The sequence below is a fragment of the Humulus lupulus genome, chromosome 3 (assembly GCF_963169125.1).
Source record: "Humulus lupulus chromosome 3, drHumLupu1.1, whole genome shotgun sequence".
NCBI lineage: Eukaryota > Viridiplantae > Streptophyta > Magnoliopsida > Rosales > Cannabaceae > Humulus > Humulus lupulus.
Genome location: NC_084795.1, coordinates 260,166,563 through 260,181,271, shown reverse-complemented (window position 1 = coordinate 260,181,271; position 14,709 = coordinate 260,166,563). Strand labels below are relative to the sequence as shown.

General features: G+C 40.6%; 1 protein-coding gene and 1 non-coding gene across 2 annotated transcripts; one reads left to right on the top strand and one right to left on the bottom strand.

Annotated features, from left to right (window-relative positions):
• Positions 1-9,647: 9,647 nt before the first annotated feature.
• LOC133825612 (uncharacterized) lies at positions 9,648-10,421 on the bottom strand. The gene has a single exon (XM_062258528.1). It carries the CDS (start codon positions 10,419-10,421, stop codon positions 9,648-9,650), a length of 774 nt encoding a protein of 257 aa, XP_062114512.1.
• Positions 10,422-11,697: 1,276 nt separating this feature from the next.
• LOC133827668 (small nucleolar RNA R71) lies at positions 11,698-11,804 on the top strand. The gene has a single exon (XR_009890319.1). It is a non-coding gene; the product is annotated as a small nucleolar RNA R71 (small nucleolar RNA).
• Positions 11,805-14,709: the final 2,905 nt, after the last annotated feature.

The window sequence follows — 14,709 nt, the reverse complement described above, 5'->3', positions numbered from 1 at the left end:
GCGTAAAATTGGCCAACTGGCCCACCAGCAACTCTATAGCAGCTCTGGTCATATCCTCTGCTAACTCTCTGGCTATCAGCCTCGCACTATAAATCTGTCCCGGACTCTTTCGGCTTAAAGCATCAACTACCACGTTGGCCTTTCCTGGATGATACAAGATCTCATAATCATAATCTTTTACTAACTCCAGCCAACACATTTGTCTCATATTCAGGTCTTTTTATGTGAAGAAGTACTTCATGCTCTTATGGTCAGTGTAAATCTCACACTTCTCCCCATAAAGGTAATGCCTTCATACCTTTAATGCAAAGACCACAGCCGTCAACTCTAAATCATGGGTGGGATATCTCTGTTCATACTCCTTCAACTTGCGTGAATCATAAGCGATCACCTTCCCTGGCTGCATTAGGACACAACCCAAACCTTAATGTGAGGCATCACAGTATATCACAAACTTCTCCTGATCTGTTAGAAGACTCAGAATTGGAGCTGTAATTAACCTCTACTTCAATTCCTCGCAGCTGTTCGCACACCTGTCTGACCACACAAACTTTTGATTCTTACGTGTCAACTCAGTCAATGAAGTGGCAATCTTAGAGAATCCTTCCACGAAACATCTATAATAACCTGCCAGTCCAAGGAAACTTCTAACCTCTGAAGCATTCTTTGGCCTTGGCCAATCTCTGGCCACCTCAATCTTGGCTGGATCTACTTTAATCCCCTCCTTACTGAAAATGTGCCCAAGGTACATGAGATAACCAGAACTCACATTTCTTGAACTTTGCAAACAATTTGTGCTCCCTCAGTCTCTGTAGAACCAATCTCAGATGTTTCTCATGCTCTGACTTTGACTGAGAATAAACTAGAATATCATCGATGAAGGCAATCACAAACTGGTCAAAATAATCCTTGAACACTCTGTTCATCAAATCCATAAAAGCAGCTGGGACATTAGTCAATCCAAAGGACATGACTAAGAACTCAAAATGCCCATATCTAGTGCGAAAAGTAGTCTTTGGTATGTCTCCTTCCTTGACCCTCAACTGATGATAACCAGAATGAAGGTCTATCTTTGAGAATACTCTTTTACCTTGCAACTGATCAAACAAATCATCTATCCTTGGCAGAGGATACTTGTTCTTAATTTTTAACTTGTTCAATTCTCTGTAATCTATACACATCCTCAGAGAACCATCCTTCTTCTTCACAAACAGAACTGGCACACCCCAAGGTGAGAAACTAGGTCTGATAAAACCAAAATTCAACAGCTCTTGCAACTGTACTTCCAATTCTATTAACTCAGCTGAGGCAATTCTATAAGGTGCTCTAGACACTGGCTCCGTCCCTGGTGCCAGTTCTATCACAAACTCAATCTCTCTGTGTGGTGGCAACCCTAGTAAATATTCTGGAAACACATCCAGAAACTCACAGACTAGTCTGATCTTTTCTGGTCTCACTGGCATGACCTAAGTGGTGTCAACCACACCGGCTAAGAATCTTATGCAACCTCCTTGCTATAGGTCTCTAGCCCTCAAAATAAATATCATAGGTATGTGAGGTCCATGAACAGTACCAATAAACACAAAAGGATCCTCACTTTCAGGCTCAAAGGTGACCATCTTCCTTCTGCAATCTATGGTTGCCCCATACTTCACTAACCAATCCATACCTAGAATTATGTCAAAGTCAGTCATAACTAACTCTATCAAATCCACTGACAACTCTCGGCCCTCCACTGTCACTGGCAAAGATCTGACCCTTCTTCTGGATACTACTAGCTCCCCTGTGGCTAATAAGGTCTCGAACCCCACAACATAATAATCACATGGTCTACACAGCCTATCAATAATTCTACTAGCAACAAAAGCATGTGCAACACCAGAATCAATCAAAACAGTATAAGGGGTTCCAACACTAAAAAGCTAACCTGTAACTACTGAGGGCGAAGCCTCAGCTTCTGCTTGAGTCAATGCGAACACTCGAGCTAAGGCTGAGTTGTCCGCCTTTCTGGTACTTCCTTTCTTGCTTTAGGGCAATCTTTCTTGAAATGTCCCACTGCCCCACATAAGAAGCAAGCCTTTGCCCTACACTTTCCCAAATGGCGTCTCTTGCACCTAGGGCACTCTTCATAAGTCCTCCAGGCCTCACTACCACCATGGCGGCCCATTGTAAAACCTCGTGGTCGCCTATCAGGACTTGGAGCTTGGAAGGTATCATGAACCTTCCTCTTCTGATCACTGGGGCCTCCACCCCTACCCGAACCCATAAATGGAGGACCTGTCCTCCTCAACTCTCTTCTCGCTGAATTGGTCCAAAAGATCTTATTCTCTGCGCTCTCAGCTGGGAGCGCCTTCTCCACCACCTGTGCATAAGTAATAACACCAACCACCGTGTGGATACGAACGTCCCGAGCTAATATAGGTTGTAACCCCTGAAGAAACATCTCCTTTCTGGTCCCATCAGTGGGCACCAACTCCATGGAAAACTTTGCCAATCTATCAAGCTTCAGAGCATATTCAGTCACTGTCAAACTCCCCTGAAGTAATCTGATAAACTCTTCAGCCTTTGCAGCTCTGATGGAATCATTGTAGTACTTCTCATTAAACAGAGTCTTAAACTCTTCCCAACTCAGGGCATTGACATTTCTAGTCAGGGATATCACTTCCCACCAAATTCAGGCATCTTCCCGAAACATATAGTGGCACAAGCCACCCTCTCATTACGAGACACCCTCATGAAGTCAAGGATGGTGGTAATCATGCCCATCCATTGCTCAGCCTTACCTAGATCTGCACTACCCTAAAAGAGTAGAGGTTGATGTTTCCTAAACCTTTCATAAAGAGGTTCCCATTTGCTTCCAGCCTCATGCAGTTGCTCAACTGTTGGCACTAGTACAGGTGGTGCCTTAGGTAAAATGTTCCCTGCAGGAGCTTGTTGTTGTCTCAGGAGGCAGATTTCTTCTTCCTGCCTCAATACTCTGGCCTATAAGTCATTAAATAGCTACTGTCAGTTATCAAGAGCTGGCTGTGGAATCATATTCTGGTCATTCTCTTGACCCTGTCTGTTATTCTGGCTCTGATCTTCCTGGCTAGCTGGTGAATCTGACTGTCTTGGAATCATACTATCAACTTATACTATTCTGAAACAATCAATGCGACCAATTAGGCAGTGATAACTAAACCTCTTGCCGCCTCACGGTCCAAGATCAACATATATTCACCCACATTCCACAATTATACAGATATACAAATGGATACTTGATCATTACATTTAGCATTTAACACGTATCAGTTAATAATTCACAATGAACAATACTAATAAGAATGTTCTAGCAATATCAACGCTAATAAGCATGTTCTTGCTTATGATGCAGTAGTCAAGGCCCAGCCTTATTAACATATCATATGTAGACAAGTAAAGCATTTATATTCTATATGAGCAGTTAAACATATAACCATATAAATAGTTACCAAACCATGAGTCGAGCTTGTCTTCAGTGGTGAGTGTACATGCCCAGCCAGTCTACAGGAACCGTAAACCTTGGCATGCTCTCATACCAAGTTGTAACGCCCTGGTTACTCCAAGACCGTTCCTGTGAACTTTAAATAGTGCTTAACTCGCTAAACGATTCATTAGGTTATAAACGTGCATCTAGGTGTTATTAATGGGCCAGGGTGAAAAATCTCTATCAAAAGGAATGGATATATTTTATTTAAAACATAAAACTGTACATGGGCCCATAAAAGTGTTTACAAGTTATTTACAATCCAAAATGGTCATTACAGTGTAAAAATTATAATCCACCAACCTAAGTGTAAAAAATTAGGTTAACCCTTAGTTCCCTGATAAACACCTTGGCAGTGGTGGTCAAGCGGTCACATATGTAGACATCACCACCTAAGCTCTCCAATTAAGGCTGGGTGAGCTTTTCTTTCCCTTTACCTGCACCACATAGCACCCGTGAGCCAAGGCTCCACAAGAAAACTCATTACTAGATGTATTCAATATCAACAGATGATTATGATAATCATACTGGGGCTTGCAGCCCAATTAGATAAGTGACTATTAAGTCATACTCTGAATAGATGACTAATAAGTTTATCTCTAAGGCTTTGTACCCTAATCAGATAAGTGACTATTGAGTCACACACTGTGCAGGTGACTAATAAGTCAACCTCTAAGGATTTGTTCCCTGTATAGATGACTAATAAGTCCATCTCTAGGGTTCTGCTCCTTAAATAGATGGCTAATAAGCCCATCTCTGGGGATGCGCTCCCTAAGCCATGTGACATGTCGGTCACCTTAGCCTTTTGGCTCTGGCTCTAAGTAACTAGCCTTTAGACTAGACAAGCGCTTTTGTTTTCATCAAACTTAAGGTCAGTCAAGCATTTCATGCTTATGTTGATAATGCTTATGTCGATTAGATCTTATCTTTTTGGCTTGCGTTAAACACACTAATACCGTTCTTGACTCATAAGTCAATACCATACAACCAGTGCTCAGTACAACTGTCAAACTTGACTAATAAGTCACAGCTTCACAATCAATAATGACACCATTGTCATTTCTGACTAATAAGTCAGTACCATTCACAGATAAGCAAGGCTGCTAAGCATTTACAATGCAATCAATGTCCACATATAGAGCACTCAACATGCCTCATCAATAACCATGCATGTCACATACTGGGTGCAATTTTCTTACCTCTGGTTTGAGTGTGAAACAAGATAAAAAATGACCCCTTGAGAATGATCAATCATTTGATCCCTTAGCGGTCACCTAGTCATAACCAAATATGGAATTCCATCAATGAAATCAATAATAAAAGGTTCATGATCTAAACCTCACTTCCGGAACCTCGAATCCTACTCACACGGTTAATAAATTCGATCCCGAGCCTTAAGAATTGAAACCTCGAGCCAAAAACCCTAAAAAGTGCCCAAAAGAGTGCCCTAGAAAAACAGGGTAGCGCTACAGCGTTGCCCCCCACGCACTATGGTGCTACAACCAGAGCTACCATGCCCTGGACAGCGCTGTAGCGCCCATCGCTGGGCACTGAGCGCTAGAACCAGGGTGATTCAGTCCTGGTTTTTCCCCTTCGAGTTCTCCAATTTCCAAACTTCAAAAACTGAATCCAAACCTCAACCAAACTCACAAATGAACTTAAAAACCCATTCTACAAGTCTTAGGCATCAAAACCCAATCAATCTTTCCCCAAAACTTCATTGAATTCTCAACTATCCAATCACAAAATTCCAACAAAAAATCAACTAAAAAACAGAGCATAACCAGAGATTTCATGGCCAAAATCTTACCTCAAGCTCAAGATTAAACCCTCTTCAATGGTAGAACACAATCCTAAACCCTCAAGGCTTGATTCCATAGCTTGAATCCTCAATTGGAGCTTCAAAATTCAAAGGAAAAAGAAGAAGAAAAATGATCGGAAGGAAGAGGAAGAAATGTGCTCTGTTTTGGTTTAGTTTTCTACTGCCTTCCTTAGTTAGATATAACCCTTGGTCAAATGACCAAAATGCCCCTAGGTTAAGTAAAACCCTTTCAAGGCTAGCAAGGGCAAAACTGTCATTTCTCGTCTATCTCGTTAATTATAATTAAAGTCCTCCAATTCCCGTTATTCCCAATATTCTCAGATGCTAATAAATCATATGCCATTACCCTTTAATTCTTGGTAATGTATTAATCATCAAATTACCTTGAGACTCACCTCGAGCCCCGAAATTAACCCCGTTATGACCAAACCGCTAACTTGCATTCAAAGATCATCTCATGCCGAATAGCTAGAAAAAATCCACATTATAATGTGGCCTCATCAATAATTCACCAACATTCATGAAAATATACAAATATGCCCTCAGCGAGCCAAATTACCAAAATGTCCTTATAGTGAAATGTGGACCCACATGCATGCATTTATCATCATATAGTAATATAATTCACATAATCATGCATATAATTATTTAATGGCATAATAAATCAATTATGGCCCTCCCGGCCTTCTAATCCAACCATTAAACCTCATTAGGGATTTTGGGGCATTACACTAAATCTGGCCGCCTCCGATTTCCTGAGGGAGCATTTCCTGGTTCTCTCCCACGTAGGACCTGTTCGTCTGTTACAAGATGCCTTGGGCTTCAGGGATGTTGCTCGTCCCTATTCTGTCGAGGTGGTTGTTCACTGACTCGACCACACTGAGGAGGCTGACACTACTCGGTACGTCTACCAGAATTCTGGGGCTGTTTTTCAGGTTGGGCATCCCGGTGTTGTTCTGGATGTTGCAGGTCGAATTCCTTGTGCTAACTGTATATCTACCTCCAAGACCACAGTTGCATCCCTCTGACAGCGAACCATCTCATTTTGCCTATCATTGAGCTTTTGCCTTTGTCTGTCAATTTCCATTTGTTGCATGATCATAGTCTCAGCAACATTCTGATGGTTAGCCTTTAGTGTGGATAACTCATCCTGCAACATTCCCATGGCTGTTCACATGGTTTCAGGATCCAATTCTTGGCTTTCTTCCTCCAGTTCTATTTGAGGCTCCTCTTCAGTCACTCCTAGTGGAGGAGGTGGGTTCTGAGGATTCTCAGACGTCTGACCAACCTGCTGACCCTAAGTTTTCCTATTAGACTTAGCCATCTTTTCTTAACTTTGATCTTCTTGAGTTCAACTCTCAACGAAAACACCAAATGTTGACCCACGCATTGGTCAACGACATTGAGTCAATTAAATGATATAAAGTAAGAACTGAATTTAAGAATAATAAATGATACACATAATTATAGTGGTTTAGCTCGATAGTCGGTAATGACCTACATCCATTTATGTAACGCCCTGGTTAGCCCAAGACCGTCACGCTATGTACTAAATAGTGCTTAACTCACTGAACGAGTCATTAGGTCATAAACGTGCATCTAGGTGTTATTAATAGGCCAGGGTGAAAATCTTGGTAAAAAAGAATGGATATATTTTATTGAAAACGTTAAACTGTACATGGGCCAATAAAAGTGTTTACAAAGTTATTTATAATCCAAAATGGTCATTACAGAATAAAATTTACAACCCGCCGACCTAAGCGGCAAAAATACGGTTAAAACCTAGTTCCCCTAAGAAACACATTGGCTGTGATGGTCAAGCGGTCGCATATGTACACATTGCCACCTAAGCTCTCCACTCAAGCCTGGGTGAGCTTTTCTTTCCCTTTACCACATAGCACCTGTGAGCCAAAGCTCGGTAAGAAAACTTATTACTGCATGTATAGAATATAAATAAATGATTCTGGGGCTTGCAGCCCTAATGAATAGATGTCTGATAAGTCTCTCTGAATAGATGCTGATAAGTCTCTCTGAATAGATGACTAAAAAGTCTCTCTGGGGTCTCGTGCCCCAAGCCACGTGACGTTTCAGTCACCTGAGCCTTTTAGCCCTGGCTCCAAGTAACTAGCCTTTAGACTAGACAAGCGCTTTAGTTTTCTTCGACCAATAGGTCGTTCAAGCATTTAATGCTCATGTTGATTAGATCTAATCATTTCAGCCTGCGTTAAACACGCTAATGCCACTCTTGACTCATAAGCCAATACCATACGACCAGTGCTCAATACTACTGTCGATCATGACTGATAAGTCAGAACTTCACAACCAATACTAAACACCAATGTCGTTTCTGACTAATAAGTCAGTGTCATTCATAAGTAAGCAAAGTTTCCATGAATTTACAATGAAACCAATATCCATAAATAGAGCACTCAACATGCCTCATCAATAACCGTGCATGTCACATACTGGATGCAGTTTTCTTACCTCTGGTTCGAGCATAAAATAATAAAAGAACGACCATTGAGAACGATCTGTCCTTAGGCCCCTTAACGGTCACCTAATCATAACCAAATATGAAATTCCATCAATAAAATGAGTAATAAAAGGTTCTCGAGGCCTTAGGTTATAATTCCCACAGTTCAAAAACCAAATCTAGCCAAAAATGCCCTGAAGCGCTAGGGCCCCTCCTCAGCCCTGACCCGCAGCCAACCTCCAAACAGAGGCCGAGCCCCTTCTCTGTCTGTGCCTCTCGTCGTGGCGCACCTACCTTGCACCGCGGCCCTAACTGCCCAAGCAGTAGGCCTCCTCCTTCATAAAGTCTGGGCCAAAGTGCCTAAGAACAGGGCCGCGACCCAACCACGAACCTAGCTAAAACCTTCATTTTCTCCCATTTAAAATCCCCCAAAAACTTATCCAAACATATCCAAATCCCAAAATCAAAGTTCCAAAACATCTTAATGATCCAAAACCATCAAAACGCAAGGCTCAAACAACTCAAAAACTCATCAACACATAAAATCCAATTCAAAGCTTAGAAACTCAAAAACTCAAAGCTTAAAACTTGGATTACCTCTGATTGGCAATCAAATACTTTATGGCTGAGTGATCAGTGTAGACAATCACTTTAGTTCCCACAAGATAGGAGTGAAACTTTTCAAAAGCAAAGACAATGGCTAGTAACTCCTTCTCAGTTATAGTGTAATTCAGTTGGGCTCATGTCAAGGTGCGACTGGCATAATAAATAGAGTGAAATACCTTGTTCCTTCGCTGCCCCATCACAACCCCAACGGCATAATCGCTAGCATCACACATCAATTCAAAGGTCAAACTCCAGTCTGGTGCAACAATGATAGGGACTGAAATTAATCTCTCTTTCAACTCTTGAAAAGCCTTCAAATATGCTCCATCGAAATGGAACGGTGTATCTTTCTCTAAAAGATTGCAAAGTGGTTTGGAGATCTTAGAGAAGTCCTTGATGAACCTTCTGTAGAAACCGGCATGCCCAAGAAAGCTCCTAATGTTCTTCACTGAATTAGGAGGTGGTAGCTTCTCAATAACTTCAATTTTCGCCTTATCAACTTCAATCCCTTGCTTAGTTACCTTATGCCCCAAAACAATACCTTTCTTAACCATAAAGTGACATTTTTCCCAATTAAGGACTAGGTTTGTCTCTTCACATCTCTTCAACACCTTAGACAAGTTACTCAGACAATCATCATAAGAATCACCGAAGACTGAAAAATCATCCATGAACACCTCTAGAAACTGCTTAAACATATCAGTAAAGATAGCCATCATACATCACTGAAACGTAGCAGGAACATTGCATAAATCGAAGGGCATTCTTCTAAATGTGAAGGTACCATAGGGGCAAGTGAATGTAGTCTTGTGCTGATCTTATGGGGCCACTACTATCTGATTGTAACCAGAGTACCCATCGAGGAAGTAATAGTACTCTCTCCCAACAAGTCTATCTAGCATATGATCAATGAAAGGAAGAGGGAAATGATCATTCCTAGTGGCCTTGTTTAACTTCCTATAGTCCATGCAAATCCTCCATCCAGTCACAGTTCTAGTAGAAATCAACTCATTGTCTTCATTCTTCACCACTGTGATCGCACCCTTCTTAGGTACACACTATACAGGACTCACCCATGAACTGTCAGAGATAGGATAAATAATGCCAGCATCCAACCACTTGATGATTTCTTTCTTCACTACTTCCTTCATGATAGGATTTAGTCTTGTTTTCCCCTCAACATAACTTTTTTCATTGTCTTTAAGCAAGATCTTATGCATACACAAAGAAGGACTAATACCTCAAATATCTGCAATAGTCCACCCAATGGCCTTTTTGAACTTTCTCAATACTTCGAGCAACTTTTCTTCTTGATCATGGCTCAACTCCGCTGAAATAATAACAGTTAAAGTGGATGATGGACCCAAGTAAGCATATCGCAAATGCGATGGAAAAACTTTCAACTCCAACTCAGGTGGCTCTTCAATGGATGGTTTAGGAGCTTTGAACTCCCTAGACGACAACTCCAATGAATCAAATCGGTTTCTTGTTCTTAACCCTTGAGAATTAGCCTCCAACCAAGATAAGTACTCCTCCTCATCTTCCTCATTGTGTGAATCAAACAACCATAACCTCTCTAATGGATCGCCAACATTACTAGTCTCAAACTCCCTTGATGCCAAAGAATCTACCACTGAAACCACTAAGCATTCCTCAACCTCATCAGGAAATCTCATAGCTTTAAAAACATTAAAAGTCACATTTTCATCTTGGACCCTCATAGTCAGTTCCCCCTTTTGCACATCTATTAAATTTCTTTCTATCGCAAGAAATGGCCTCCCCAAGATAATGGGCACCTCTCTGTCTGCCTCATAGTCTAACACAATAAAATCAGCAGGGAATATGAATTTATCTACCCTTACCAATACATCTTCAATCTTCCCATCCGGATGAGCAAGAGATCTATCTACTAGTTGAAGAATAACTGTAGTAGGCCTAACTTCTCCAATCCCCAATTGCTTGAAAATAGACATTGGCATCAAGTTAATGCTTGCACCCAAATCGCATAAAGCCATGCCACAATAAGAATTACCAATGGTTCATGGAATGGTGAAACTCCCAGGATCTTTCATCTTCGGTGGCAGCTTGTTTTGCAAGAATGAGCTACACTCCTTGGTAAGAGCCACTGTTTCAAATTCCCCCAATCTTCTCTTCTTTGTAAGGATGTATTTCATGAACTTCACATAGTTAGGCATTTGCTCTAGGGCTTCGACAAGGGGAATGTTAATATGTAGTTGCCTCAAAATGTCTAGGAACTTTTTAAATTGAGAGTCCAACTTTTGCTTTTGAAAACGTTGGGGAAATGGAGGTGGCTACCTTGTACTTGACCTGTCTGGGAGCTGATGCTGTGGCATTCCTGCAGCATTCTGGGCAGAGGCAGATTTTTCTACACTAGGAATTTCAGCGTCTTTTTTAATTTCCTCATTTATTTGGATTGAAGAGGGCTCACCCTCATGCCCAGAATTTTCCTTGGAATTCTCCAACTCCTTCCCACTTCTCAAAGTGACGGCTTTACAATGTTCTTTGCTCCCATTTCTTGGATTCTCGGTGTCACTTGGTAATGTACCATGGGGTCTATTTCTAAGCTCATTAGCTAGCTGCGCAACTTGGTTTTCTAAGTTTCTCAATGATGCAACTTGGCTTTGGATCATGGCTTCATTCTTCACTATATACTCCTTCAACATGTTCTCAAGAGAGCTAGATTGCATTGCTTGTTGTTGTGGCCTTTGTTGTGGTGCTTGTGGGGGATAACCCGGTGGGAAATTTGGTCTTGGAGGCATAGAAAAATTGCTAGGGCCAGCCCCTTGATTACTCCACGAAAAGTTGGGATGTTGCCTCCATGATGGATTGTAGGAATTAGAATAAGGGTCATTCCTATTTTGATTCCCCATGTAACACACAGCTGCTGGATTGGAAGGACAGTTGTCGAAAGTATGACCCTCACCACAATACACACAAGAAATGTTCTCCATGGGCCCCATTTGTGTCCCCATTGGCTGCCCCATTGATTGATTCATCCCCATATTCATTGTCTTGAGCATATTAGAAATAGAGGATACTTGGGCTACCAAAGAAGTGATGGCATCTACATCATGAATACCAGCCACCTTTCTACCTGTAGACAATCTAGAAGTAGGCCACTAATAGTTGTTGTTGGATATCCTTTCAAGTATTTCATATGCCTCATTATAAGACTTAGCAAGAAGAGCCCCGTTTGCTGAAGCATCAACCACCATTCTAGTGTGGGCATTTAGACCATTATAAAATGTCTCCATCTGGATGCAATGAGGAATGCCATGATGAGGGAATTTGCACAACAACTCCTTAAACCACTCCCATGCCTCATATAAAGATTCTTCATCAAGTTTTTGAAATGAAGTAATCTCATTGCGGAGCTTGGCATTCTTAGTGGGAGGGAAATACTTCATCAAAAACCGCTCAGCCAACTCTTGCCAAGTAGTCACAGAATCAGATGGCAAAGAGTTCAACCAAGCTCTAGCTCTGTCTCTCAAGGAGTATGGGAACAACTTTAGTCTCAATGCATCCTTTGTCACTCCGGGCAGCTTGAATAAATCACTCACTTCAATGAACAATCGAAGATGAAGGTGAGGATCCTCTGTTGGCATTCCACTGAACTGACCCACAATTTGAAGCATCTAGAACATGACTGGCTTCAATTCAAACTGTGCTGCCTGAATCTCTGGTCTAACGATGCCCAGATTGAGTTCATTGAAGAGGGGGAGAGCATATTGCCTGATAGCACGATCTCAGCCACAATAACTGCATTTTGCCCATTGTTGGCAGCTACTCCCCCTTGAGCTACTCCCCCTTGAGCTACTCAATCTTGAGCAACTCCTGGTAGATTTGCTGCCCTTTGAACAGCTCCTTGTTGAGCCCCTTGCTCAGCATCCATCACTACTACTTCCCTTTTTTATTTGTGTATCTTTTGCCTTCTTCTAAAAGTACACTCAATTTCTAGATCAATGGGAAGTAGTTCAGGCTCTTGATACTCGCTCATACACTGTGTAAACCTGAAATTGCACGAGAATCACCCAAGTTAGTACAAAAAAAATTTAAACCAAATTGTGATATACTTAATTTAACAATAATTGACTTTAAACAATCCCCATCAACGGCGCCAAAAACTTGTTGTGCAAAATAGATACTAAGTGCAAGTGTACACTGTCAACAAGTAATAAGGTGATAAGAACCCAATATCGTATCCACAAGGATTGTTTTTAAGCTTAAAATTATGAAATTAAAGTCTAGCAAAATGATTAAAAATAAAAGAACCAAACTCAAATTAAATTGGAAGTTGATTTTTATATGCAATTAAAAATAACTAACAGCTGAATTTAAAATCTAAATTAATAGGATGCAGTATGAAAATCAGCTGATAATGAAATGGTAAGCTAGGATAATTAATTCCCCCTATTATGCAATTACTGGAAGCAATGCTATGAAAATGTTGTGGCACACTGACAGTTTACTAATCAAGAATGCTAATCAAGTCCATAAGTTTCTGTCAAAATCAAATGGATTTAACTCTCTAATTAAATTACTTATGTCTAAGCCAATTTAATTTCAGTAATTTCATATCAAGCACCAATTCTATTAGATTATGCAAGGCAAAGATATATGTCTATACCCTCACAAAATTAAAATCAAAGAAATTAATCTTGCACCATTCAAGTCTTTTGTCCAATAATTATAATCATTTTCAGCAATCTTAACTATTTCAATCATTTACTAAAGGTGATCAAGCAATAGTAAATATTAAGCATGAAAATTACTTGAATGAATGAACCTCAATTAGCATTAAACATCAATAGCAAAGTTCCACAATTGCATAACAAAGTTTCTTAATTATCCTAACTTTAAGAGAATTAGTTCATAGCTTTAAACACAAAATAGCCCAACTTATAATCATCCATAAATCAAAATAAAATGCAAGAAAGAATTAAGTTCTAAGAGAGAAGGGGAAGAAAAGCAAGCCAAGAATATTATGGAGTGTCCCCCAAATAACCCTTCTCTTTTTGTTTTCTTCCTTAGAATCCTCTCTTTCTCTTTCCTTCTTTCTTCTTTTAATGGCTGCCAAAATGGGTATTTTCCATATGCACAGGTGGCTGGGTCTTTCTCTTCTCTGCCAGCCGTATGTCTCCAAATTGGAAAAGAAGACAACTCTTTTCTCTAGGTCACTTCCTCCTTCTTGGGTCACGTGGGCCTCTTTTTCTTTTTAATAATTCATTTTTGTTTTTGTCCTCTTTACCATAAATGAGTCCAAGGCAAAATGAAGCCCAATCATCATTTATCTATTTATCATGCAGCCCAATTTAAATAATCCCCAAAGTGAGCTGGTGAATTAAATGGTAGTTTCCACGTGGGTCATCCAAGTAGATTGACTGGAAAAACGCTATGCTGCTGCAATGCTGCAGCATTCCCTCCTGCTGAGACCATTTAAGGCTTCAATTTCTTTCCAAATGACCAAAATTCTACCAACCACCTGCCAAGGCAAAATTTCACAATTTAGGGTATATTTTTCCAACAATATACTAATATTTAATATTTGACAAAACGAAAATAAAGACACTACAAAACACCCTAAACCATTATTTCTTGAAAAAATTATAAGTTTAAAAGCATAAAAATAACTCTAATTCCTAGAGTTATCAGTAGGAGTCGGAGGGTCTTCTAGTCTAGCCTTTTTCTTAGAAAGCTCACTACTGCTCTCCCCAAGATGCTTTCTGCTTGACTTCTTCTTGCTCGAAGGAGCTTCAGCAGAGGCGTACATATCTAAAGCGTCTTCAGATGGCATGGCTACAAAACAGAAACAAACGAGCAAATATGTTAAGTGGTTTGGAGCGATAATGGAATAATGTAAAGAGAAATACTAAGTAGTATACCTGAACTATTATTACTGGTCATTATATTATTTAAAGAACTACAGCTACACTCACTATCTGCCTCAAAGAAGTCCAAGCTAAAATTACTGGTCGTAAATTTAAAGTTGTCATCCCTATCAAATAAATGACAAGGGATGGGCAAGTTATCTAAAAGTGAGAAGTCTATACCATTCTCATCTGAGGACTCAAGAATGGGACCGGTATATTCCGGTAGTTTTTGTTTTCCCCTCCCATGATGGGTAGGAGCAGCGGCAGTTCGAGGGTTGCTGAATGGCTCTCGTATGGTCACTCTCGTTGGTCGTCGCCTCTGGGGTTATGAAAAATCTTGCTGTTGCTCGGGGATTTCCTATCCTTCGATGCCCTCTCCAGTGGGACTCCCCACAGTGGATTCCCTCACTTC

Coding starts and splice junctions, on each gene's coding strand:
- LOC133825612 (XM_062258528.1), bottom strand. CDS start 10,421: ATGGCTTTATGCGATTTGGGTGCAAGCATTAACTTGATGCCAATGTCT.